This window comes from Sciurus vulgaris (assembly GCF_902686455.1).
Source record: "Sciurus vulgaris genome assembly, chromosome: 7".
In the NCBI taxonomy this organism is placed as follows: Eukaryota; Metazoa; Chordata; class Mammalia; order Rodentia; family Sciuridae; genus Sciurus; species Sciurus vulgaris.
The window spans coordinates 107028307-107055568 of NC_136467.1; the positions used below are offsets into that span (position 1 = coordinate 107028307).

Consider the following 27262-nt stretch of genomic DNA (forward strand, 5'->3'; position numbering starts at 1 on the left):
AAGAAAAAAAAATGCCATAAAGGTGACCGGGTTTCAATCCTGGTGACCGGTGTCATTGCATAAGAACACAGGACAGATGCCAGGTGAAACACTGGTGGAGGAAATGTTTGTTCCAGTGGGGCCAGGGTGCATTTCAGGGCACTGGAAACAAACAAGCCATCACTCCCTTGTAAACTTCTTAGTTCCCTTATAAACTTACCTCAAGTGTGTAGAAACCTGACTGTCGCTTACCCTAGCCCCTCTTGCTATGGTAAGTATCAGAGAAAACATTCAATTCAGTGCTTGGATTGTGCTGTGAAATGAGGCAAACCTCATTCTATCCCGTGCTAGCGGTGTGGCCTTAGACACCTCACTGAACTTCGCTCGGCTTCCTGTCACCTGAGGATAATAATGCCTAGTTCATTTGGCGCTGGAGCTGAAGGTTATTATGACCATTCAATGATATAAAGTAGTAATACCAATGGTCTTTATGGAAACTCCTTCCTCCTCTCTAATAGGACCTAAATCTATGGTAATAACCAAATAGAATCAGGAGAATGGGTTCTGTCAGATGCTATGCCCAAGAAAAGACAAGTGATTTCACTGAGCTGGGGAGTTGGGCCCCAAGGAGCTACTCATCTCTTTAAAGTGGGCCCCATTCTTTCCTACATAATAACAGCAACAGATTCATTTAGAAGTGAACCCAAATGCTCATACCCAGTGAAAGCAATTCCAAAGTGACATGAATTTTGTTTACAAATTAAAGCACCGGCTGGTGATTGTTTGAGGCACTTATGATTTACAACAGGTGCCCTGATCAATCAACCAATCACTCTAATTCATATGAGCAGCGGTCTTGCCTTGCCCCAGTTGTTTCATTTCGGCAAGTAATTGATAACAAACCGCACTCAAGGTATGTTTTATGCAGAAGTTAATAAGAGCTGACAGCTGGTTGCCACTGCTACGCTGGTGCATTCAGCCTCTCCAGCCTGTATTTCTGTTTAATTGTGTTTCATTGTCATCTGCACGTCAGGAAGAGGCTGAGCTCAGTGGGACTAGAAAGTGGGAAATGAGGAGCAGTGAATAGTCAACCTCCTGGTTTCCTGAAAGTTTGCCCCTTGGACTTCTACATTACTTTGGCCCATTTTCTTTTAGGAGCCTTAGAAGTCACTGGACAAGGGTCTTATGATCTGCCCTACACCTTAGCTTCTTCCATTAGGATATGAAACCCCCAAATCTTCATAGTATTTGTGGATCACTAGTTTCAGCAATGTTTTGAAACATGCATCTTGTTAGTATGAAAAAAAATAAGTTTCCACCCTAGCTTTTTGATAGAGACTCTGTCTCACTCTATAACCCCCTTGACAGGGTAAAGATATATTCTTTCTACCAGCTGGGGTCTAGAACTCTATATGGCAAACAAGATGTATAACTTCCCTTGTATGGAATAGACTAACAAAGACATTGTTGTTATTACACAGATCTTTCTACTACAGATTCCAACATACCTCCATGATTGTTTGGAGACTCCTACAAAAAGGTAGGTCCTACATCTCATACACTATGAACTGCATTTGGCTCTTTACAAATACCTTGTGGAAAAGAGGTTTCCTATGATGAGTGGATAGAAGCTCCAAATTGCTACTTCTTGATAATCATTTAGGATCTCTGGGTCTGTCCACAGTACCCAAACCCTTTCTCCAGATGGATGAATGATGTTAGGTACCAGGGTGGATCTTCTGTCCTGTCATGGAGTATTGGGAACACTACAAAGGGAACTTTCTCCTTTGTGATTTTCTATATGTTCTCATTAGTGAATGTGCTTCTTGGTAGAGAGTGAAGCAACAAAAACTCGAAGTATATTTATTAGATTTGAGTAAAATATGAAATTACAGTCATTTAATGGATGGGTGTTTGAGCTGGGAACACCTGCCATTTAATTCTTGTATATAATATCCACATCTATTTTAATGTATCTTATTTTTCATAGCACTGCTGATTTCTTTATTTCAGATTCATATTTAAGGTATTACAAAAAAATTGCAAGTATTGGAACTAGCATTAGGTAAACTTGGGAAAAATTTACCCCCAAATATACATGGTTCTTTGTGGTTTTAACATGATGATAACTATAGAAATAATTGTATAAAAAGTCATCTCTGATACTCAGGAACACTTTTATCCCTAATTATTACCTAGGATATTTTAACAACGAAGAAATCGTCACTAAACGGAAAACACAAAGTTCAGTTTCAGTTTCTTCACTGAATAGCCAAATATCTCCTGAACACTGGAATTGTACCTACTTCTTGAAATCCCAGATGCCAGATTTCTTAAAAAAAAAAAACAGACCTTTAGAGACACTTTATAACCTGCCCTCTAATTTCACTATTGTTAATTGCCTGACTAACCTGACAAGAGCAGTTTTCTTTGGGGACTGTACATTGGTCCCTCCCTTGGGCTGTACTTCTCAGCATATATATTTTCAGGTAAATACCCCAATCCAGTCAGCTTCTATCAGCACACTACAGTCTTAGAGGAGCTTTCCGCCCCCACCCCAAATTACAATGTGAGCAAATGTGATTCAGATTGTATTTCCATTTTCTGATTTAAGTACCCAAATCATGTTCCTACACTCTACTCTGTATCCTCAGGTTCTAAATCTCTCTCCTATCCTGGCCTCCTATTGGTCCCCTAGGCTAGATTCTACACATTTTTGTCCCAGTTTTTCATTTAGGTCCATAAAGTTCTGTGATTGTCTACTTTCTCCACTCTCACACTTGTGTACCTCAGCTGATTAACCCAATATTTTATTATTTTTGTGGGGTTTTTCCCTGCTGCTTTTCTCCAACTTATCAATAAACCCAGAGAGCAACAGGGCCCGGTTGATTTGTTAGTAATTATGAGCACACTGTTCCTGCTCACAGAACCTAGCGATGACTAAGATAGGTTTAAAGCGACAGCAGGAAATGGTAAGGAAATGGAGCATAGCAAAACCCAGCATGAAGCTTTAGGTTCTTTACATGTTTACAATTTTCTGTGCATACATTAAAAGTGAGTTTTTCCTCTCTTCAGTTCTCAGTTGGATGGCAAGGCCAACTTCTGGATTCTACAAATTCAAAACTCATTCCCCTCCCTCTTCCTCTGAATTATGCTGGCACGAAGAAAAAAAAAGGTTAAAAACAGCTCAGTGCTTCATTATAGTTTTAAGATAGAGGAAGGTAAAATTGGAGAAAATATTCTTCATTGGTGGACTATACAGAGCTAAAGCATTAATAGGCTAGCTCTTAATCTCTACTTTTTAAAGAAATATGAAGTTATGACTTTGAAAACTTTGTTTCGCAGGATCCATTGATGGGAAGAAGGGAAGAAATGAACATGTTTTACAGATTGAAAGGGTAATTTGCTTTGAAAGGTGCTCTGACTTAAATATGTAAACTACATTAGAAAGCAACCAAGAGGTTTAGCATTGATTTATAATGGTCCCTAAAAGTGAAATAATAACTTCACACCAGCAGAGAATCCTTTCTTCACATTTACCTCCCTACCTATCACCTGAGCACTAAATTTTACTCCACATGTATAGCACTTGTATAAATGTGAGCACTGAAATCATGGAAAGAGAAAGAAAATAATTCTCCCAAAGAAAGCTGTAATATAAAAACCTCAAATATCCAGTGCTGGCAACATTTGGGACAATCTGTGAAGCTGAAAAATGAGTTGGGTCTCATTACTTACTTGGTGTGTAGGACCTTTAGAAAGTAATTTTTCTTCTTTCTTTCTCTGCATTTGTGGGGCTTCCACAATTGGAGGAGTGCAGAAGAATGTCTAACCTTTTCAGTTTTGAAATTCTAGGAACTTCAATCATTCCCTGGGTAACTGAACTGTATCTCAGGGTCTCTATTTGATACATAGCTATTGGGATCCAAAGTCAGCCCTGGAAATGCAAACCCCTTTATTTGAGGGGAAATTTTAATCTTTAAGGGACTCTGACAGACTTTTGTGCTTTTTACCTTCTAGGCAAGAAGGAATAATCTCTAAATATCCCGTTGGAATTCAGATTTGGCAATTTTTTTGTCCCTCTTCCCTAAGAAAATCCACACAAATAAAAGTGTTTATGTGGGGAAGGGGCCAGAACTAACGGGGAAAAATGGTAGAGAATGGAGGTTGAACTGAAACTAACCAAACAGGATATCCCTAAGACCAATAAAAATGCCCCACAGTCACAGCATTTGAACCTTGGACTCCAGCCACACGAGCCTTTCCAAGAAATCCCAGCATATTTTCTGCTGTCTAAGGTGTCAAACAGATTGCATATTGGCAATCTGTTTCTCTACCAAAAACTTTTTCTTAAAGTGTAGGTAAGCCTTTTTTAGGTAGGTTATATTATGGTGATAATGATCATTTATATTAGCTGGGTATCCCCACCTATTCCTAATCTTAATGGAACTGAGAGTTAAGAATGATTTTTTAATGTCTCGTTGGATTTTTAGACTGTTAATGTAGCGAATCCTTCTCATTATTACTTTATTGATTGCTCATTGACCAGCCCCCTTCAAATCGTATTAACCACCCTCTGCCGGTTTAGATTAGGAGAGTTTAAAAAGCACCTTTCATTCCCCCCCCCCCCCCCCCCCACTCCTGCCATGGAGTTGAGACTAGGCAGCTTAATGGGAGCTCTAATGGGGCAGCTAAGAGGAGAGGGGCCACGGTCCCTGCCGATTGCATTAATAGCTCAAAGGGGGCCAATACAGAAAATTAGCCGTAAACGAGCTCTGGAGATCTTCAAATGAAAGAGCCATTTATCACGCTGGCTACCTTCACTCCACTCGTTTGCTCTCTCTACTGGGAACAACTCATTTCCTCTTAACTAAATTACTTCAGAAATGTCAGCTAAGCCCAGATAGCAAACATAACAAGAGAGGGAGCCTATAATCTACCGGGTGATATCAACACAGGTAAAAAAAAAAAAAAAAAAAAAAAAAAAAAAAGTAGACTGTTTAAATTTTAGTAGGAGCTTTGCCATAATTGGAGAGAGAGAGACATAAAAATAGAAATATATCCTTTATGCGCAAGTCTATGACATAAACAGAGGCAGAAACACTCAAACGCAGATCAGTTGCTGGTCTTTTATTAATGAGGTAGATCTAAAAAATATATCTAAAAGCCCATTAGTAAATAAACAACTAAGTCCCTTGCCAGTTGTTGAAATTTAGAATATTCAGTTGAGAAAACTTCCTCACCTTTTTTATAAAATTAATCTTATAGAGACATCCCTCATGTGGGTGGGGGAAGGGTAGGCAATATTGGGAGACCAGAGGGCAGGGAAGGGGCTAATGAATCCACAAGTTTATTTTAAGTGGTTCGTGGTGAGTTACAAAAATAAACAACCACTTATTCCTATTTTGCCTATGGCTCTTCAAAGATAAAAATGTTATTAGGATATTTTCTTCAAGTAATAAAGCAAATATCTCAAATATCAAATAATGGAATTGACCTAACATTCATACTCATAACACTCCCCTAAATCAATTAAAGTGACTGGGTGCTACTTAGATGTTTTAAGCTGTACCTTTTCTGTTGTTGTTTTTGTTGTTGTTAAAAGCTTTTGGAGACAAATAAAGTACTCCAGTGTTTCCAAAAACAACCAGCAACTTTAGTCAATATTTTCCTTTTCTTATTCTTGAAGATGATCTTATACATAAATATTCATATTTCCCTAACAAACATATACAGGCTGTGCAACCAAAGCATCATACATCTAAGAATATTTTCAGCTCCATTTTGCTAGGCAAGCTATGTTTCAAATATTTTTATTGGCCTGACTATTAATAACATTTCTGATTGGTCATCTGTTAGGCATGTCCCACTGCCAGTTCAAATGATGTTGCTAGGATACAGAACCCCGTGCTAAGTGGTTCTAACTTTCCATGAAAAGGGAGGGGAAAATAAAAGAAAGCAAAATGGAAAAATTTTAAAAAGAGGCAATGGAGAAACTCCTCCCTCAACCCACTCCAATCAACCAACAATTAACCAAAAGAGAAGACCCAAGAGGAAATGGTGAAAGTGAGCTGTCAGCACAGCTGCAAGTCTAAGCACCAGTGCTGAATATCTTAGCAAATCCAAAAGCTGACTTTAAAGACTGAAATGATATTATCTAAACAAGAAAGAAAGAGGTGTTTGGAGCAATACTGAAATCGGCCCCCTTCACACACACAAACCTTACTATTCTTTAGGATATCTATTCCCAAGCCAAATGGCATCATATCAAGTACTGCTTCCTCTGCCTACCTCTTATAGTTCTTACCTTTGTAAAGGAATATAATTTAGAATACCTCACCCTGTTTGTAATCCTTAGTCCACAATCTTTCTACTTTCCCAGTTTGGATGAATGGATTTGCAGAGCATCTCCTCTTTTAACTATTTTTGTGAATGTCAAATGACTCCAGTAAATCATGAATGACTAAAACTGGGGACTGTTAACACCAAACATAAGGCAGGCTTTCTGGAGCATCGATAAGAAAGGGTTACAGTAGTTAAAATTGTGTTTTCAAATACCAGTTCCTGTGATAATTAAAGATTGCACTGTTTACACATTCAAGTTCCTAAATTTGTGGCATGAGTGACATTCAGGCCTTTCGGCACCCACACTAATCGCCAAGCATTCTCTCAGTGACTGTCAGAGAAGAGGGGAAAAAATTAAGCAGCTGCAATACGCCTGAAATGAGTTATTGTAATTACATTTAATTAGTTTAATTAGTTAATTATTTTGCTTACAGCTGTACAAGAGACTGCAAACATTTGTTAATATCACATGCCCTTTAACAGTATGGGGTGATTCCACAGTCACACTAAATCACGAGTGCATATGTAGGAAGATTTAGATACATGCATAGGCTGTCTTAGCTTTTCAGGATGTGCATATTTAGCAACACATTTGGCACAATTAAGAATAATAAGAAACAACTCATAAAACACAGAGAACTGGGAACAAAATTACCACCAAAAAATCAAAACAAAAAGAAGGAAAAAAGAAGCTGCCTCAATGATAGAGTTTAGCTCAGCAAACTCTAGTTATTGATGAAATAATTATAGAACATTCTTGAAACCAGTGTTTCCTAGCCAGTTCCAGACATTATGATAGTTCAATTATTTAAGATAAATCTAGAATGGCTACCATATATATTAAGAGAAAAATGGCAATTGTATGTCCCTCTGTTTCTGTCATCGGGGTTTGTGTCTGTGGTTTTCACTCCTCACCACATTTCAGGGAAGAAGATTCCCTGAAATTGTACTATAATCCTGAACAGACGTTTGTATTTTATAAAATATTGAGTTCCTCCAAAGTGAAAGCTCATCATAAAGACATTAAAGCATAGGAAAACTTTGCTTACTTTTGGGAGGAATATTCCATACCTTTTTTAATGACAGACTGGTCCAATAGATTCATGCCGCTGTTATTGGCATCTTCAACTGACTGTGAATATAAAAACATCACTATTCAAATTGACTGGATATTAAAGAATTGCACACATAAATCATGTCACTCTAAACTGGAATTTTTATATTTCCATTTATATTAATACACAAAGGGAGGTTTTATTATTATCATTATTACCTCCAAATCGACATAGAAATGAAATTCACCCAAATTATAAATTCTTCCAATGGAAGAAAAGGAAAAGGGAAACTAAGGGAGACATCTGGGATGCAACATTGGTTAAGTTATTATATAAAACATAGATATTACACAGATATGTAAACCTTTATATTATTTGCTCTTATGAAGTGTGAAAATTTGGCAACAGCTGAAAGATTTTCACCAATATTAGTTAAAAGCAATTTCTGTTTTCCATTCTATCCCAGTGCATCTTAACCCCATAGCTATTTTACAAATACATAATAGTTTACATTATGGGATTTTAATTAAAGTCTGAGCAATTTGGAATGGAATGCAAACAGTAACACATAAGAACACGTTTGCAAGTCTCCAGGACCGCACACCCACGGCAGTCCATACATGTTCCTGTGAGCTGTGAGATTCTTGCTTCACAATGACAATCCCTGGAGGAACCTGCACAATGTACTGCCCCTACCAGCTCTGCTGATGCTGCTTCCCAGCAAGAAGCACACCTGGTAGGAAGACAGTACAGACACACATAAAGTTCAGGATCCTCCCAGTCAGTACCTAAGTAATCACAAGGAACATTCATCTTCTGTGCCCAGAAAAGGAAAGTTTCAACTCTGAGGATTGGCAGCACTTCTGAGGGAAAATAGTTGTTGGAGCAAGTTTCTTACTGGAGCAACTGAGTCTGGCTGTGCATCCCAGTGTCCAAAAGTACATTTCCTCTCAACCCCCATACCAATGAAAATAAATGCTTGATCTTTCTGAAATGTTCAACTAAGTTTGGACCAATTTGTCACCCGCTCAATAGAGAAGTATAAAGAAAAGGGCTTGGGAGTGAGGTGTTGTTTACAAAGCACTTCCCACCCACCCATGCTGCATCCCCAGACAGGGTGTGTGTTCATCATAAGAAAGACTGTCTACCCCAAACAAGCAGCACTTGGGAACTGGGATGATCTCATCATCGGGGGGTCATGTTTAATTTGTTTCTTTCCATTTTTAATGGTCACCCTTCTGCTCTCAGGAAGGTGAGAAAAATTGTTATTTTTCCATAAGAATTGTTTTCCGTGTTGCAATATGCCATGTGCAACTTAAGAAATAGAATACTGTTTAAAATTTTAGCATAACTTGTTCATAGCTCCGCAGGCGACCTGGCCACGCAGACACGCACCCACACCCGTTTCACCGCTTTCTACGCGCAGTGTCTACACTATGGATGAGATCACACAGGATCAGACCCTCGCTTTCACGGGCCTGGACCCGTGAGCCCCACACCTCACCCTCACGTTAGTACGTAAATATGTATATACGCCTCATCAGCGACGTGGGGTAGTTGTGGTAGTTAATGAGAAGGCTCTTGTCTGATTTTCTATCTAATTACGGCCGCCTGCTGGGTTTTTGTACAGGATATTCACGCAGCATGCTGGCGCTTAATCGTCACAGGGAGGATCGTAAAGATTTAATTAGGACTGCATGCGGAAGCGCAGAAAAACAACTCAGACTCGTAATTACTAGACTTCTTTAGTTAAAAGTGATACCAGGGGTTGCTTTAAGACACAAGGGTGTGTGTGTGTGTGTGTGTGTGTGTGTGTGTGTGTGTGTGTGTGTGTGTGTGTGTTTGGGGGGATTGACTTAACATCTTTTTATGTTTATATTCATGGGTGGTAGAGGTGATGGAAAGTTAGAGAGCAAAGATGTGAAGATGAAGGGGTGTACATGGCAACCGAACAAATCAAAAACTAAGTGTCATCTAGTTTCCCTTTTCAGTCTTTCTGTAGCCATTTTTCTTTAGTTTTTAACACTACCCTCCCCACACACAATGGGTGAAATGTAGCATACCCAGAACCCAAACAGTGATTTGCTAGTTTAATAGCCCCAGTGAGTAAATTGAAATAGAAATTGACAGGGTTTTATAGTTTCATTTAAAAAAATATTAGAAGCATTTGGTTAATTAGCTCTCCTTCTCTTCTCTCACAGGGCGGTGGCCCTGCGTGTGTGCCTCTGGGTCGCGCAACATCCCCCAACCCTCGACCCACAGGCCTGGGCAATACCCTTGGGGTCTGTCTGGTCTGTGGCTGGAAGTATCCAGAAACAAACACACACACACACACACACACACACACACACACACACACACACACAGGCATGCAAGCACATACACATCAGGCTTTTGAGATAGAACAAGTGACTGAGATTCAGGCCAAGCAACTCTCTTGCCCCTTTTAAGTACTAAGTAGTACAGACCAGTCTGGTGCAGTCAACCCATTCTGAAGGCAGCTTCAAGGAATATTGAAATCCAGATAGGACTGTGGAACTTTAGCACCAGAACTCCAGATCCCTAACTTGGAAGTGGAGTAGACAAATTGCAGTCTTAAGATTTGGGTATCTGATCCTAGGTACCCATCTTCCCCTGTCTTTGTCACCTTTCCTGTGTCCTGTCAATCTAACTCTGGCACCAGAAGGTCTGTCATGGAGAATGAGATAGGGACTGTCCCTGCACAGACTATTTATATGCTAGAAGAAGCACTGGGTATATTCCCTGCAGATTGCACTGAAGGCTGTCCTGAGAAGGTCCTGCAGGTACCTTGCAGGCCATGGGCTAGGATGAAGCTGGAGAAGGAAAAGGTAGGGAGTCAGGAGAGGGCTCATTTCTAAGCTCTCTCCATCTCTGCAGTCTCCATTCTAGACAGCAACAATAATCTGTTCACACAAACACTATATCCTTTCCCATGCTTTCATAAGGATATTCTCCAAAATACTCATGGATCTGACCCTGTTTTGCCTTCACTCTTTGCATTTCAAAAAATACTCAAAACCCCTCAAAATTCTGGCTTTTAAAAAACTAAAAGAAATCTGTTCCCTCTTTGGAGAAAACAACTCAGTTGCCTGAGCCCAAGCCCCTTGGCCAGCAGGGTGGAAGTAACATGGCTGGTGTTCGCACCACCAAGAGTAACAGTGATGAGTTGATCCACTTTCATTATCCAGCACTTTGAACCATACTCAGAAAGGTTAATTTAAAAACTTTTCCCCCTGAGACACACATTACCCCAAAGCATTAAAAAAAAAAAAAAAAAAAAAAAAAAAAACCTATGAAATGTTTCCTTTCTCATGTGATATTCCAAAATGAGCAATATCTCCAAACAGAGACAGTCAAGCTTGGTTAAATCCACAAACCATCACTCTTATTACAGTGGGTAAATCCAGCCACAAATCACAAAGCAGGTAATCTTGTCTTTTTTTAAAAAAATAATAAGTAACCGAGTTTCTTTTAAAACAATAAACCATCATAGACCACAAAGAGACAGCATTTGTTGCTGTCACATTTTATATATATTTTTTTCAGCAAGGTGAAGAAGGATTGGAGCACCCTTTTCTTTTTCCCTTTTCATTTTGTTTTACTTCAGAGGTAAGTATAAAATGATATATAATAAATACAATGATGCCAAAGGAGATCCAAATGTCAATTAAATACCCTTCAACTATATTTATCTTTTCTGTAGATTATTTAAATTGTGGGGTGGGAAGGAAACCTTCTCAGAATCACAGTTTTTAGGAATCATTTCTTTGATGTTTCTTTGTTTAGTTTAACAAGTATTCTCAACCAAATTAGGTTCCATTGTGTAGGTTGCATATGGGATAGTGGGTGGGTGAGGGAGTGTTTTGAGCCTTTTGTTTTAAGAAATAAACACGTGATGCCCTTTCAACTGGGATATCGGCATTTGGGAGAGGAGAGTATTAATGGGAGAATGAGACCCAAGAGGAAGGTGGATAATATTTCACCACAGTCATTTAATGGACCAAGAAGTGCAAAGAATCTCCAAAATGGTATCTGTCCTCATGGAAATTTGTGAATTTCTGTGTCCCCTACAAATATTCCATCTTTGGATGGGGATCTGGAATCCTATCTTGGGAAAGACTTTACACTTTGTGGGACATTCAAAGCAAGACCTGGTTTAAACAAACAGCTCATGACTTTCTTCCAATGTGCATTGTCATACTTAGTTAAATCTTTGCAAATTCAGCAGGAACCTCTGGAACCTACAGAGATCCTTGCACTTTCATGCTAGACTCATGTCTTCTAGGCAGCCAGGTCTTCACCTGCTAAATCAGTGGACTGTCCCACTATGGGTTGTGCATTATGGGGGTGGATGAGTAGTGTGCCAGGCTTGTTCACACAAAGCAAGAAGAGAATATGCAGGAGTTAGGTAGCTGAGGCAAGACAAAAACATTAGTTTTGATTCTAATGATCCTAAACTATGAAAATACATTTCTTTTCTTTCATGATTTAATTTCCAGGGGTTCTGGCGTTGGCAATTAGCCCTCCAGAAATTGCTGCTGTCTGTATATATACACATACACGTGCACGGTTATGTATGTCCTGTCCAGCTTGTCCTGCTCTAAAGATGAGAATAACTTCCCTCAAAGGAGACAAAGCTGCCCCTCCCCTGTCCTTACCCCGTCCCGGGGCATCGTTATTTATTGTCTTGTTTGTAATTACCTGGACGTCTTCCATGCCGGGATGGCCGAGGCCGTGCAAGGAGAGGCTGTCACCCATGCCCGCATCCAGGCCGTGGTGAGCCGAATGAAGCAGCACGTCCGGCCGGCGGACCGAGTGGTAGTCCCTCCGAGGGTCAAGGCCCGAGAGCTGGGGCAAGGCGGCCCGAGGCTGAGGCAGGAGAGAGCCGGCTTCCGAACCCACTTCTTGCCGCTGTCGTTGCCCCCAGGGGTGCTGCTGGGGTTGATGCAATGGGTTCAGGGAGTAGGGGTCGTTGACGTGGGAGTAAGGATCCTGGCTCTGGTGGTAGGGGAGCGGCTGGTAGGGAGGCGGAAAGTAGGGGGGCTGGAAGTCCGATGACGGGGTGTGGGACAGCGGCGGGGCGCTTGAGTAAGGTCCTTGGGACACCGAGCCCAGCTGAGAGAGCCTCGAGCTGTGGCTCGGGACGCCATCGTGCCGGTCCTGGGAGCGGAGAGAGGAAGAGAGAGAGAGAGAAAGAGAGAGAAAGGGAGGGAAAAAAAAATACAAGGGACAAATGGAGAAGCCTGGCTACTTCTGTAAGCCTTCCTGGGACAGGGGAAGCAAGAGTCTGAAACTTAGACCCTAAGTTGACTCTGGGCCACATGATTTCAGCAATTCCAAATGGGAGGCTTTGGGAGGAAAGAAAAGGAGGATCACCCGCTAACCAACATTTGAGCCTTCTTTTGGGAGTGCAAAGCAGGCAGTGGGGTGAGAGTAAAGGAACTGTGTGAACATTAATTAAATGTCTTAATTAAAAAAGTAGGAGATTTACATATATGGTATTTTCTCTTCAGCATGTTTTAAGCTATTTTTTCCTTACTCCCAGAGATCCAAAGCATAACAAAACAGAACTTCAAACTGACTGCTGCTCCCCTGTTTAAAAAGCAACTTCTGCCTTCACTGGCAATGCAGCTGGCTGATCTGGAGCCCCTTACACAACCTGGTAATTCCAGGAGCTCCCAGGAATTTGCCAGATCTGAGTTCCCAATCACCCCTCCCTCCCCAGGAGGAATTAAATAACTTAAATAGTGTTTGATTGAATTGGATCTCATTTGAAATCATATCCTAAGCCCATGTTAAATTAAGTTGAGTTGTGGTTTGCAGGAGTTATTTCTAAGCTTGCTTTTCTATATTGAATGCTATTATACTTCAGGGTGTTAAAATGAAGGACCTGAATTTGGGAGGGGGGAAAAACCCAGACAACTTATTCTTGGTCCTCTTTGGAGTGTAAACCAAGTGAAAAGAGAAGGGGGAGGTGTATTGGGGGTACTCTAAGATTCTCCCTCTTCTTTGTGGTAATACCATGGTAAAGTTCCCATGGTTCTTTTTGCAGAAATAGCCACCTAAATTTTCAAACTGCAACGGCAAATAAAAAGTTTTTGGTTCAGCCTCCCCCCCTCCCAGCTGACTCATGGAGCTCAGACGGAGAACACACAATGCAGAGAGAAGCAGCTGCAGCCTCGTCCAATTATGGTGCTAAATTACCAAGCCAAAGGCGCTCAAAGGAAGACAGAGGGATAGAGAGTGAGACACACACACACAGAGATGCAGAGACAGAGAGACAGGGAGAGGAGAGAGCATGCAATGCTGGTACAACGTGAATCCAAACTCACCATGGATGAATAGGTGTGGACTAACATCTGGAAAAAAAAGCCTGGTTACTGCTCAAAATCAAACAATGATTTTTTAAAAATCAAGGAGTCCGGCAGAGAAGCAAACTGGACACAGGAGCTGAGCTTGAGGTGTTTCCAGGACAAGCCATCAAAAAAAAAAAAAAAAAAAAAAAAAAAAAAAATACCCCCCCTCCAACAAGATTGGCGATGCCTGTCACACACACATAGAATCGTTCATCTGTCTCTTGCTGTCTTTTTGGCCTCTTTTCTTCTGCCGTTCTTCGGGGCTCCGGATGCAGTCCTCTTCCACCCGAAGCTGGGCTCAGACTGCTCGGGCGCCCCTTCCTCCCTCCGCTTGCCTACACCGCCTCATAATAATTGATATTCATGACTATTAATATTACACGAGTACTTTAAAGGGAGAATGGAGGACAAATGGAGCGTGAAGCAGCAGTGAGCGCAGAGCTCCCCTACTATTGTAAATGACGTTCATTCAGTGGAGAATTACTAGATGTAATCAGACGAGGGGGCTGGCAAAGGCAGACTGGGGAAAAAGTTTAGCAGGAAAGAGGCAGAACTTCAATTAACTGAGCCGGGACACGCGTAAGGCAGCCTCTGCTCCTTTGGACAAGTCAGTGAAGGAAAGCAGCACTGGGGGCTTGTACGGAATGTAGGTATTCTTGTACGAGACTTTCCTAATGGGAAGAAGTGATCACCCTGGATTCTTTGTGTAAAGCAGATTAAAAACCAAAATAAGAAGGCATCGACTCATCATTTGGAGGGGAGAAAAAGTAAATTGGTGGGCACACTTATTTACAGTGACATTTGGAGACTCACTGAATTCGAAAGATTACACTGATTTAAAAAAAAAAATAGAGGTGAGAATGGGGGCTTTTCATCCATGTACAGAATTTTCCTCTTTAGTGTTCACATAGACTGCAATTTTTACTTCCACTTTAAATGTACACGATCAATCTTCAAGTATACTAAACTTATCCTTTCCAGGCAAAGCCAGGGGCAACAGAAAACCTTTTTGGATGTTTCAAGAACCCGTTCAACTGGCCGGACTGCCATTTCTGTTAAAGTTCAACTTTAGTCCAGACTTAAATAGGCTCCTTCCAACAAACGGAGGGTTCTCCTGGTTTTTGAGCATAAAATTTAGGCACTCAGGAACACCTTCGATATTTTTTCTCTCCTCCTCTCTTTTCACCCTCCCCCTTTCTCTTTCCTCTCTTCCCCCTTCCACTCCACCCCTCCCTCTTCCTCTCTCCCTCCCTTTTTTCTTCTCTCCCTCCCTCCTTTCCCATTTAGCCCGTTTATTTTTCATAATCAAAGAACGAGTGTTACTCTGATTACTTTAATCCCTCTGCCTATACCCACAGCTATTTACACCGTGGCCCCAGCCCTGCCAGTGTCACGTCTACTTTGGGTGTTCATAGTTCTAATGCCCTCGACTTTACTATTATCCCGCCTGTTAAGGAAAGAAAAGGAGGCAGAACCGAAACAAACCCCACCAGGCGCGGAGGCGCGGCTCTTCGTTACAGTCAATACACAACCACAACGAGGAAAGGGAAACCCCAATCATTATTCAGCAGAAAGAAGAATCTTTTTCTTTCTCTCTCTTCTCCCTCGCTCTCTCTCACAAACACAATCAAAATTAGGATTTAGGGATGGTGGGAGCTGAAGGACACTGGGCGCGGGCGCTGGGCGCTGCTTAAGAGACGCTCGTCGGAGCCCTTTTCTGTCTTGTAGCACTGGGCCAGCGGCTTCGGTAAGAAGCTGGCCGGCCGTTTGGGCGAGTCGCCCACTTTTAATATCCGCAAGGCGACTCCCCGCCGGTCTTTCCAAAGTCATCCCGGAGCCGCAGGTTTCTTGCCCGGCCCTTTGAAGAGCCTTTGCGTCCCAACACGAACGCTTGGTCCAACCGGGCTTTGCCTGTGCCTGTCGCCCGGGAATGTGCTTCTCTTCTTCCCTCTTCTCTCCAACTTTTTCTCTTTACAACTCTGCTGCCTTGCCCATCCGCTTCGACCCCCACCCCCTTTCCTAACTCCCGTTCGCCGTTTTTTAAATGCCCTTTTCGAGGCTTTACTGCCTTTCTTCTGCCCTCATTCGACGTCTCCTCGGAGCTTTCGCTAAGGCCCTTCCCCTTGCTCCCAACTGGAGGTCTCCCGGGCTATTCCTGCCGAGAGGAGAGCGAGGTTCCGCGGGCCCGACCTGTCGTCCCTCCCCGTCCCGCCTCGAGCCCTGCGCCCCGCCCGGACGCCCGCCTCTCGGGTTAGCCGCGGAGCCTCCCGGCCGCCGCGTCAGTCCTCGCCGGAGACGGAAAAGGGCACGGGTTATCGCGGTCGGGCCCCGCCGGGGCGTCAGGCTCCCGCTCTGCCGCGCGCAACTTCTCCAGCCCGAGAGGCGCTGCGCTAGCCTCGGAGGAGATAACCGCGTGCACTGAACCTGGGCAGGAGATTTCGTTAAAAGTGCCCGAACATAGTGAGGCTGCGATCTCTCTTTGGACCTACTGACCCGCAAAGGAGCAAAACACAAGAAAACAAAAATAAAAATAAAAATAAAAATAAAATAAATGGTCGGATACAGCTCCTTATACTGTGCTCATCCATCCATATATTTGTCTGTTTTACCTCTTCCCTCTAATTTTCAGACCTCCACTTGGATCTGCTTGTTACAGTTTCAGAAATTTTATTGAAAATAAAATTAAAAGCCCGAATCTGTTATGAAAGAGGCTTGAAAACCCAATTCTCTCCCATACTGAAAACGAGAAGAGCTCCTGCCTTTATCTGAATCTATTTTTCTCTGACAGTTTACCACATCAAGTAGCGCCACATTCCCCATCATAACCTAGGGGAAGGAGGAGAAGAGAGAAAGAAAAAGAAAAAAAAAAAAAAAATAGTTCCTCAAATAAAGTTGCCAGATTTCAAACTTAAAGTCCTTTTTCAGAATAGCGAAGTCTCCCGGAGTCAGCCTTTCAAAGTTAAAGAAAGCTGAGAAAACCAACCGGAAATCTACGAGTAAATCGCTTAAAAATATATATCAGTTGGGGTGTCAAGAAGCTCAAATTCTCTATCTGCAAAGCTCTAAAATGCATCTGGGGGTGTCGGCTCACCTCATAGATATCCTCGTACTTGACATTCTCCACGAGCTTCCAGAGCATGATGGCAGCCTGGTCTCTAGGAGGTGAGTGCATTCATGTGAGGAGCAGATGTCTGGCTTCTCAGGACTCCGCTGTCTGTAATGATCCATCTATAATTGGAAATGGGGGATACACACCAAATCCGACGCTCCTCTCCCATCGCAACTTATATCTGTTGTCTCAAACAATAGGCTGGAGAAGTAAGCCTCAGCAGAAAGAAAAACAGTATTGCACACACAGGAGTTAGATGCAACCCACAGACATATATATTATAAAAAATCATAAACACGCATTTACACTCAGATACCCACATTTAGTTATATAAGCACCTCTGGGTCACACAGAGTCTACAGACTCTAAACGTGCATTTAAAAGAGATAGTTGTTCAGGGTGATTGATAAATACATACATTTTAAAACCTCTATATTGAAAATGATGAATCATTGTAGCCACTGACTAAAATCTTCAACAATTCATAATGAGAAACCAGGGCCATTAGTCCTCTAATTTTCTATGTAGATTTTTAAAGAGGAGGGGACCACTACTGAGTTTTTTAAACACAAATCTCCTATCCGTGTGTGTACAGAAGGAGAGTGTTTGAAAATTGGATTTGGTGATTTTTAAAAAGGCTCTCTGTATTGATCATTATACAACTTTTTTTTTTTTTTTTTTTTTAACTTTGTCTCTGTCACTGTAGAACAAAAAAGCTAGCTACCACAGGGATCATTTCAAGTATTTTTGGTCATTTTGCCCAACATATTTGGAAACTTCAGTATTCTCTGGACACCTTAGTCTATACTGCTTGTTGATTCAGGGTTCAATGTATTTCATGCACCATTCCTTATGACTGGAATCTCCATTTTATGAATTTTTTTTTTTCAGATGTTGGAAGTAAATCCACATGCTCAGATAATGTTAATTTTGAGCCTTCTTCACAGAAGTGTAAGACCACTTATATTTACATCTCTTTTCTATCGCTTGTAAATGGTTTTTAATCATGAAGACTTAAGAAATGGTCACCTAAATTTTTGAGAAGATTTAAGCTGTATGTTTTTCAAAGAAACAGTGAAAAAACAATTTAGCCTGTCAAGAGGTTTCAGTGTTTTTATTTTTTAAAGATATTTTTCTTAATAAAGTGACTCATACAGTTTTTTTTTTTTTTTTAAGGAAAGCATAAATAACAACAAGAACAAAGTTAAACGAACCTGATAAATAGTTGCTCTTTCAGACAGTTGGTTTCTGAATTTCATCAGGAAGTGGATACTCACTTATTCCCCTTTTTTCCCACCCCCTCTGTTTTTCTACTGCCTTTCAGGGTGCGGAAGGAAGACTCCCTACAGCCAGAAGGGTAGCATTGGGGAAGATTTTTGCCCCTGGGGCAGAAAATAAATGACAGGAGGGAAAGAGTGTTGGGGCAATTGGAGGTGGAAGTTATTAAATCTGATAAGAGTGAATCTGCAAAAGGCGATTGTCTTTAAATCCCTGCCTGCTAGGCGCTGCTGTGGTCCAACACAGACCAATGCTTCTCAGACAGAGGGCTCCTGACGACCGCAGTGGATACCGGTTCGATAAAAACCTAGGAGATGCTTCATGTAGGGCAAAATGAACAATTCTTCAGATCTTGATTATTTTTGCCATAAGTCAAAGAAGAGGAGCATAAAGGTGCCTCAATAGGAACTTAATAAACCCTTTCTTTATTTCCAGTTCTAATTTTCATGTTTTGTCTTTCCTTCTTCCTTCTCTCTTCTTCCTTTCCCTCATCCATCCTATTCTTTCCTTTCTTTTTCTTTTTTCTCTTTCCTTCTGCCCTCCCTCCTTTTCTTTCCTTCATGCCCCTTTCTTCTTCTTTCCCTCCCTCTTTTTTCCTTTTTTCCTTCCTTCCCTCTTCATTAAATATTAACACCTTACACTACACAGAATCTGCACAGGTTTTCCACAAAGAACATCAGCCAATGACTTTCCTTTTTGCCTTGAAGCTAGTTAGGAGATGGGAAAGCATTCTTCCTAATTTCATTGTGTGGTGAGACTTAAAATGGGTTCCGCATCCCTTTCTAGAACTGAAGTCAGTCCCAGATCAATATTTTGAAAGATAGTCTATAGACTTGAAAATTCCAATCCTCCAGTCACAAACTTCTTAATGGGAAAAATTGTCTTCTCCTTTTCAAACCAACAATTCTCTTATATTATCTAAAGATCATCTCAACCCAAATAAAAAGTATTTGAAAAAATCTCATTTCTTTCTAAATACCTTTAACACATTTTAATCACTTTTTATATATCATTGATTAATATGAAATAAACAGTAAAGTTTAATAAAACAAAACAACCTCTAGGGATAATTTTATATAAAAAACTTTAAAAATATAATATAATGTCTTAGTATGGCTATTTATAGCCTTATATATGTATAGTTTAAAAATTTAGTATGTATTTTATTTTTTGTTAATATTAAGTATTTTAAAATGCCAAAAAGTCTTGAAATATTTGACTAGCATTTATTTTAAATCTTAGGCAATTTTAAAAACTAAATCCGATTTTACTAAAAATGAAACACAAACCTAAAATTATATGCACTAATGCACATATATAGAGAATTACTCGATGAAATAAATATCAATAATACAAGTCCTAGATAATTTTTTCACGTGGGCATTATTCGAAAAATCCTAGAAATTTCAAGGAAAACCGTTCCCAGGGTGCGTTCCCTAAGTCATTGAACGGGCAACATCGCCCTCTGTCGGGATTTTGTAGACGCAAAGATTGCTAATTTCTTTTTCTGTGATTTTTTTTTTTTTTTTTTTTCCGGTTCTTGAAAACTCGTTATTGCCACGAGCATTTCAAAAAGTTCATTTCCTATTGTACCTACTAATTTTAGAAACGATTGTTTCAACATGTGAAAAGTTCAAAAGTCTCAAAAATTTACAAGTAAAGCTCGTCTCTACTGAGGTAATTTCTCCTATCTTGAACAGGTCTCTCTTGCTCTGCATTCTATTAACATTTCTCTTTAACACTCATTCACGTCACATAGGAAAAAATTCCTGCAAGCTCACAATAAATGCAAACGCAAAGGCGAAGCAACTCTGGATTTCCAGAAAAAGTTAAAGACGACGATATGCATCTTCACCATCATTTCTTCTTGCCTTATGCTATTTCTTTTTCAGGGCGCGCAAAGGCTCGCTCACCTGGGTAGAAGAGCACTTGAGACATCTTAGGTATTTACCCCTTTTGCCCATGTTTATTTCCGTTAATAACAGCAGAGAGTTAATAATACCCTCCTTTAAAAAATTTTTTTTTTCAGTCTCAGAAGGAATATTGTACAATAAATGTAGGTGCCAAAAAGCGAAAGCAAATGCACCTGGCATGGAGCCCTCTGCTGGCAGCTTTCGGACTCGGTTTATGATTTTCTATAATGTTAGTAAAAATGTGATTGCATTAAATCAAGTCAATTTTTAGCACTCTCACGCCTTCTTTCTTCTAAAAATATAATTATGAACTACCTGAATCTCTTTAACTTCCAATCACTATTCCTTGTCTTGGCACCTATGGTTTAAAGCTATTTCCCTTTGTAAATACTGATGGACCACTTTTTCTTTTTCTTTATTGCATAGTCTCCTGGGCTTCCCTTTTCCATCTTCCCCAAAGCAAAAATAACAAAGTAAGAAAAGCTACAACTTAGAAGTAGGATTATTGTACCAACCTTGGGCCCTGATCCTTTTCATTCTAGGTAATGGGGGAAAAGTTACTTAATACACTGAAGCTCAGTGTACTTATATATGAAACAGGAAGAACTGTGATTAAATAACACTTGTGAAAGAAATACGCAATGCAATTTCTTTGTAAACAGCTTTGTAAGCAATGTGATTTATTGTCATATTCTGAAAACACTGAGTTGGGTGTAAGGAAAGTGGAAGCTTCTAGGCTAGGAAATTGCATTTGTTTCTGGTTAGAAACTGGTGGTAGGAGTCCCAACTTAGGTCTTCTAAACATGTACTCAGTATTTTTCCCACAGTGTCATGACGCTGCCTTCCTTCCTTGCTTCTGAAATTAGAAAAAATAATTTAAGATTATTATGATTTTCCAGGGTCATTTTGGCCCTGGATTTATAAATAGGTAAAAAGAAAAAAGGGAGAAGAAAGCACTGATTCATTTCAACTTAACTCCAACACTGTCCTACCCTTACCCATCAGGAACATTATTGTTCATGGGGTTAGTCAATAAGATGTTACTACTCTACCTTTTATAGTGACAGTCTGACTCCTATTTGGCCATCATGCTGACTTGAAACTTTCTCATGATTCTATTTTTTGGGAAGTTTTGTAATATATATACTTTGGTACCAGAGATTGTTGAACCTAGAGGTGTTTGACCACCAAGCCACACCCACAGCCCTTTTAACTTTTTGTTTTTAAACTTTGAAACAGGGTCTTGCTAGGTCACTTAAGGCCTTCCTAAGTTGCTGAGGCTGACCTTGAATTTGTGATTCTCCTGCCTCAGACTCCCAGGCTGCTGGGATTACAGGTGTGCATCACTACACCTGGCTGTTACATATTTTAACATCAGTTTCAAAAAATTGCTGTTGAGTGGGTTAAACTACAAGCACCCTGCCCTCGGCTCTATAGGGCTTTGATACCAATAGGTTTGAGTGATTTTGAAACAATATAGGAGCAGTTGATATTTGCATAACAGTGTTTTATAAATTAAATACAGGTGAGATTATCTCCAGATTAATTCTTCATGATTATGCAGATTGAGGCAAACACCCAAAATAAAATTTTCATATTTTAATCATGATATTTAATCAATGCTATATTTGTGAATTTTCAAAGTGATATTGAGTTGAAATCATCTGTAAGTATGAAAATAACTGTAATTGTGAAAACTCCTTTCTCTTAAACTTATGAGGTGCAGCTAAAATTTCAGTTAATAGTTTGAATGACTTTTCTGATTAATTGTGGGAGTGTGAAGTGGCCCATGGGACAGTTTTCCAATTTTTATCTCCTAGAGATAAAGGGGTTAAAGAATGTAAGATGGAGTGCTGGAATAAATGATGCGAACAGCCATAGAACAATGGTTCTGGTATCAAGGATATTTCACATACAAAATGTGGGAGAGGTGTGTCTCCTCTGCCATGACTAATGCAAGAGGATAGGTGCTTTCATCATTGTGGACATTTTCCATGTTATTGCTTTAAGAAGGAGTGATCTCGAAGGGTGAGAACACTAAACAATTTTGTTTCAAAAGGCAACCAATAGACCAATGCATATCTGTGAGTAAAAAAAAAATTTGCAAATAAAGTCTTGGAAAGATGCAGAGCAGAAATATCACCTTTACAGAATGTATAACATCATAGCTTATCTTATAAGTACAGGGACATTTGGGAAAAATTAGCATTACATTGAAACTACTTCCTAAAATTCACTCTTATGTACTTTGACACAATAGAGAATAATGCTTATTTGATGACTTTATTATTGTTTTCATGTAAAACAGGTTTTTTTTTTTTTTTTTTCCAGTTATGAGCTATGTTTCCTTGGGTAAGTCATTTGACCTTTCTGGATAACAGTTTTCTTGTTTATAAAATGAGGAGAATTTACTCGGTGGTAACCAAATCTCATCCTTAAAAACTGACATTTTTTAATATAAACCACACTTATGAAAGTATCAGTTGGGGGCTGGGAATATGGCTCAGTTGGTAGAGTGCCTGCCTGGTAAGCACAAGGCCCTGGGTTCAATCCCCAGCATCGCACCAAAAAAAAAAAAAAAAAAAAAAAAAAAAAAAAAAAAAAAAAAGTATCAGTTGGTAATCAATGGAATGTTTTAAATAAAAATGTTCCTTTCTGAAGTTGTGGCAGCAAAATCTCAGCTCTCTGAGAACCTGCGGTGTAGGAGTTTAAAAGAATTGACCCCAATCTTTTGATAAATACTGATCACAAAAGAGTTGTTAGAAATATGACTTTAGAATATAGTAAACAAAGAAATGATAAGAACATAGTGTCTCACTCTGTTTGTACTGCTTTAACCAAATACCTTACAGGTCTGCAAAAAATACCTTGTAGCTTAGTTAGAAGCAAGATGGCCATTAATTCCTTTGAATTATGCTGCTATTAGGGCAGAATGTCAGAAACTTTTAAATGTTTTTTTAAAATTTTATTTAGTTTTTGGATACTGGAGATTGAACCCAGGGCTTCAAATTCAAAAAGAATTTTATGTTAAACTTTGAACCATTTTCTCTTTCCCTTTTCTCCCACTTATTTTTTTTAATATGCAGTTACTGTAAGTTCTTATGCACAGTCAACCTACCCCAACACAAAAATACCTTAAATTTATAAACAACAGTTCCAGGTGCTACAAAGTTCAAGAACATGATGCCAGCAGATTTACTGCTTGGTGAGATCTCCTTCCTCATAGATGGCACCTTCTAGATTTCCTCAGATGGTAGAAAGGCAAAGAGGGCAAATAAGATCCCTTAAGTCTCTTTTTTAAGGGTTCTAATCCCTTGGGACCTAGGTGCCACCCAAAAGTCTCACCTCTTAATACCAATATGTTGAGGTTTATATTTTAGCATAAGAATTTTGGGAGTACACAAACATCCAGACCAAAGCATATAGCTTGAAGGAAGAAGATATTATTTTAGTAGTTAGTAGTTCATGGGATAGAGTCAAACTAAATAGCTTTCTCTCAGCAAAGGAAACTATCAGCAATGCAAAGAGAGAGCCTACAGAGTGGGAGAAAATCTTTGCCACTCATACTTCAGATAGAGCACTAATTTCCAGAATATATAAAGAACTCAAAAAACTCTACACCAAGAATACAAATAAGTCAATCAACAAATGGGCTAAGGAAATGAACAGACACTTCACAGAAGAATATCTACAAGCAATCAGCAAACACATGAAAAAATGTTCACCATCTTTAGTAATAAGAGAAATGAAAATCGAAACTACACTAAGATTCCATCTCACCCCAATTAGAATGGCGATTATCAAGAACACAAGCAACAACAGGTGTTGGCGAGGATGTGGGGAAAAAGGTACACTCATACATTGCTGGTGGGGTTGCAAATTAGTGCAGCCACTCTGGAAAGCAGTGTGGAGATTCCTTAGAAAACTTGGAATGGAATCACCATTTGACCCAGCATCCCGCTCCTTGGCCTATACCCAAAGGACTTAAAATCAGCATACTACAGAGATACAGCCACAACAATGTTCATAGTTGCTCAATTCACAATAGCCAGATTGTCGAACCAACCTAGATGCCCCTCAATTGATGAATGGATAAAGAAACTGTGGTATATATATACAATGGAATATTACTCAGCCATAAAGAATAATAAAATTATGGCATTTGCAGGCAAATGGATGCAGTTGGAGAATATCATGCTAAGTGAGATAAGCCAATCTCAAAAAACCAAAGGACGAGTGATCTCACTGATAAACGGATGACGACACATATAGTGGGTAGGAAGGGGGCAAGAATGGAGGAAGGAGGGACTCTATAGCGGGATAAGAGGGGTGGGAGGGGTGGGGGTGAGGGAAAAATAACAGAATGAATCAAAAACTATTACCCTAGGTAAATGTGTGATTACACAAATGGTATGCCTCTACTTCATGTACAAACAGAGAAACAAGATGTATCCCATTTGTTTACAATAAAAATGAATTTAAAAAAATAGTAGTTCACAGGTACTTTGAAAAAAACTCAAACATCTTAATCTAGAATATTTTTTTATCAGCGTACTAAAAATTTGTGCTTATGATCTTGAAATTATGGGCAGTAATATTTGATGAAGTGTGCAGAATATAAGGAATGTTCAACACTAAGACTAGAAAGACAGGAAAATGCTTCATTTTTCAGAAAGGGAGAAATAGATAATAGATATTAGAAATTTTGGATAGGGTCTTCCCCAGAAAAATGGTAGCTTAGGTTGTCAACGTGTCACTAATCATTAACTCTGGAAGGGAGTTTTTTCCCTTCCAGAGAAAAAAAAGAGATCTGTAGGAACCATTCCACTTGTTCTCCTTTCCTTTTTTAAAATTTATTTATATGCTAAGTCTCTGGACTCATAGAGACATTTTGAAGGTTTTTTATTGGCCCTCTTATCTAGGTTTGTTTGGTACTGTGGTATTTTGATTCTCCTTTTTATGAAGGACATGAAATTTGGAAGAGGACAGATGTGCGTGAATTCCAAATCTGCCACTTACTAACTCTTGGTCACAGGATAATAGTTAAATTTCCTGAGTCACAATTTATTTATATGAAGCATATTCCTTTTATGAATACATTGTCTTCAGTATAAATGAGGCACTCAGAATGTTGTATATACTATCTTTTCTTTTTTTCTTATATTTTTTGGGGGGGAGTTTTATAGGGAATTGAACCCTATACTGCTGAGTTTACTGCTCAGTTTACTGCTGAGCTATATCCCCAGATCTTTTTTAAAAATTTGAAACAGGGTCTCACTAAGTTGCTGAGGCTGGTCTCTAATTTATGATCCTTCTGCCTCAACTTTCCAAGTTGCTGGATTACAGGCAAGGGTCACCATGCCCAGTTGTATATACTATTTCTATCTCAGATTTGGAACTATTTGAATAATTCTCTCCCAATGAGTTTAACAATGAAGTAAAACCAATTTGAGTCAGTAGTTTCAATAGTTTGTTGGTCACAGGACTTTGTCTTGGTCTTATTCTCTCTAATATTGCTTACAAAATTATTGACTTGGAGAAAGAATTAAAAGACATGTTCATTACTTTTTAGGTGCTGAACATTAAGGAGAACTATCTCTATGTTGGGTTGCAATATGAAGATTAAAAAAATATTCCAACCAACTAACACTCAAGGACAAATCCTAAAATCTATAATATAACAAAACTAAAAGTCACAAAAATATGAGCAAGGTGGCTCATAGACTGACAAAGGAAGACATGAAAATGCCTGGTTTTGCTGGGCACAGTGAGGCACAGCTGTAATTCCCATGGCTCAGGAAACTGAGGCAAGAAGATCATGAATTTAAAGCCAGCCTTGGCAACTTAGTGAGACCCTGAGCAACTTACTGAGAGCCTATCTCAAATTAAACTATAAAAAGGGGCTGTGAGTGTGACTCAGTGGTTAAGCGCCCCTTGGTTCAATCCTTGGTACAAAAAAAGCGCCTAGTTTTCAATGAATCATTGTCCTTATGATTTCTAAAACATAATAACCACATAGCATAATGCACAATAAATTATTGAGACCAATAAACCCTTATATTGAGTGAAATTCCAGGTTCAATTAGTAAACCTGGTTCAGTCAGATACATGGAAGTTGTAATCCCACATTTTTCTATGCCAGTTAAACTATACTTCAGACATTTTGTCTAGTCAGGGTGTTTTAATTTAAGCCTATCATTGATAAAAACGAGTCTTTAGAAGATAGTAGCCAGATTAAGCAAAGTCCTGAAAGGCATTCCAGGGGAGAGAGCTGAAGAAATTGGAATGGGAACTTGAGCATGTGAATGCTATTTGCTAATACTTGAGGGGTGTCTTGAGGAAGGAGGAGTAAACTGAGTAAAATGTTATCAGTCTTGTTCACTACTAAATTGTCAACACATACTGAAATAGCTGACCTAAATGTGCTCAAAGTCTTTAGATGAAATAATTCTCTTTTTCAAAGATACAAGATAAGAGAGATGTTACCAGGAGGCAGATTTAACTCAGTATGAGAATAAAATTTTGAAGTATTGGAAAAGCAGACTTGATTGTGGTAAAGAGCCAGGACCATGGAGGATAAAAGCAGAACCTAGACAACCTCCATAAAGGATGGGGTAATGCTGGCAGGAAGTCTACCTGTCTAGGGTGGGCTGGTGGTCCTTCCCACACTAAGACATTGGGATTCTACTAGAGGTGCTCAGCTTGATATTGCATTGTGAATACCTCAGATTAATTATTGTACAAACTGGCATTGAGCAATATATGTGGAAGAGTTCATTATTTCTACTTCTGACTGGGGAATTGTACACATTTACTGAGTCCATGTTTCCATGTAAGACAGGTTATCTGATTCCTATTTGTAGAAACAAATATACTCAATAGCTTTGCTGGTTTGTCAGTTTCTGTTTGTTTTGCTTTTGTCATTATCACTTTTTTCCATATTTAATAATATTCCTGTAGATGACTGTATAGAATGAAGGAAAGGAAATTTATTTAGGTAGGACATGGATGAAAGATCTTTAATGTTTTCATTTTCAAGGGAGATTCTTGAGGGACATTTGTTTGATCTGTGAAAGACATAAAACTTTTCACCAAAAATACAAAGAACCCAATCAATAAATGGGCCAAGGAAATGGAGAAGACATACATGCAATTAATAAATATATGAAAAAGTGCTCAACATCTCTAGTAATTAGATAAATGCAA

General features: G+C 39.5%; 1 protein-coding gene across 6 annotated transcripts in view; it reads right to left on the reverse strand.

Annotated features, from left to right (window-relative positions):
- Positions 1 to 17090, reverse strand: part of TFAP2B (transcription factor AP-2 beta) — a 28672-nt gene extending 11582 nt beyond the window's left edge. For 3 of the 6 annotated variants that reach the window (XM_079147024.1, XM_079147021.1, XM_079147022.1), the window contains exons 1-4: positions 16848 to 17090; positions 13733 to 13759; positions 12102 to 12560; positions 7396 to 7456 (exon numbers count right to left, since the gene is read on the reverse strand). In XM_079147024.1, the coding sequence (XP_079003150.1) occupies positions 7396 to 7456; positions 12102 to 12560; positions 13733 to 13759; positions 16848 to 16928 (628 nt within the window). In that variant the 5' untranslated portion in view covers positions 16929 to 17090. The remainder of the gene's footprint in view (positions 1 to 7395; positions 7457 to 12101; positions 12561 to 13732; positions 13760 to 16847) is intronic. The other 3 variants (XM_079147026.1, XM_079147023.1, XM_079147025.1) reach the window with 1 other exon arrangement.
- Positions 17091 to 27262: the final 10172 nt, after the last annotated feature.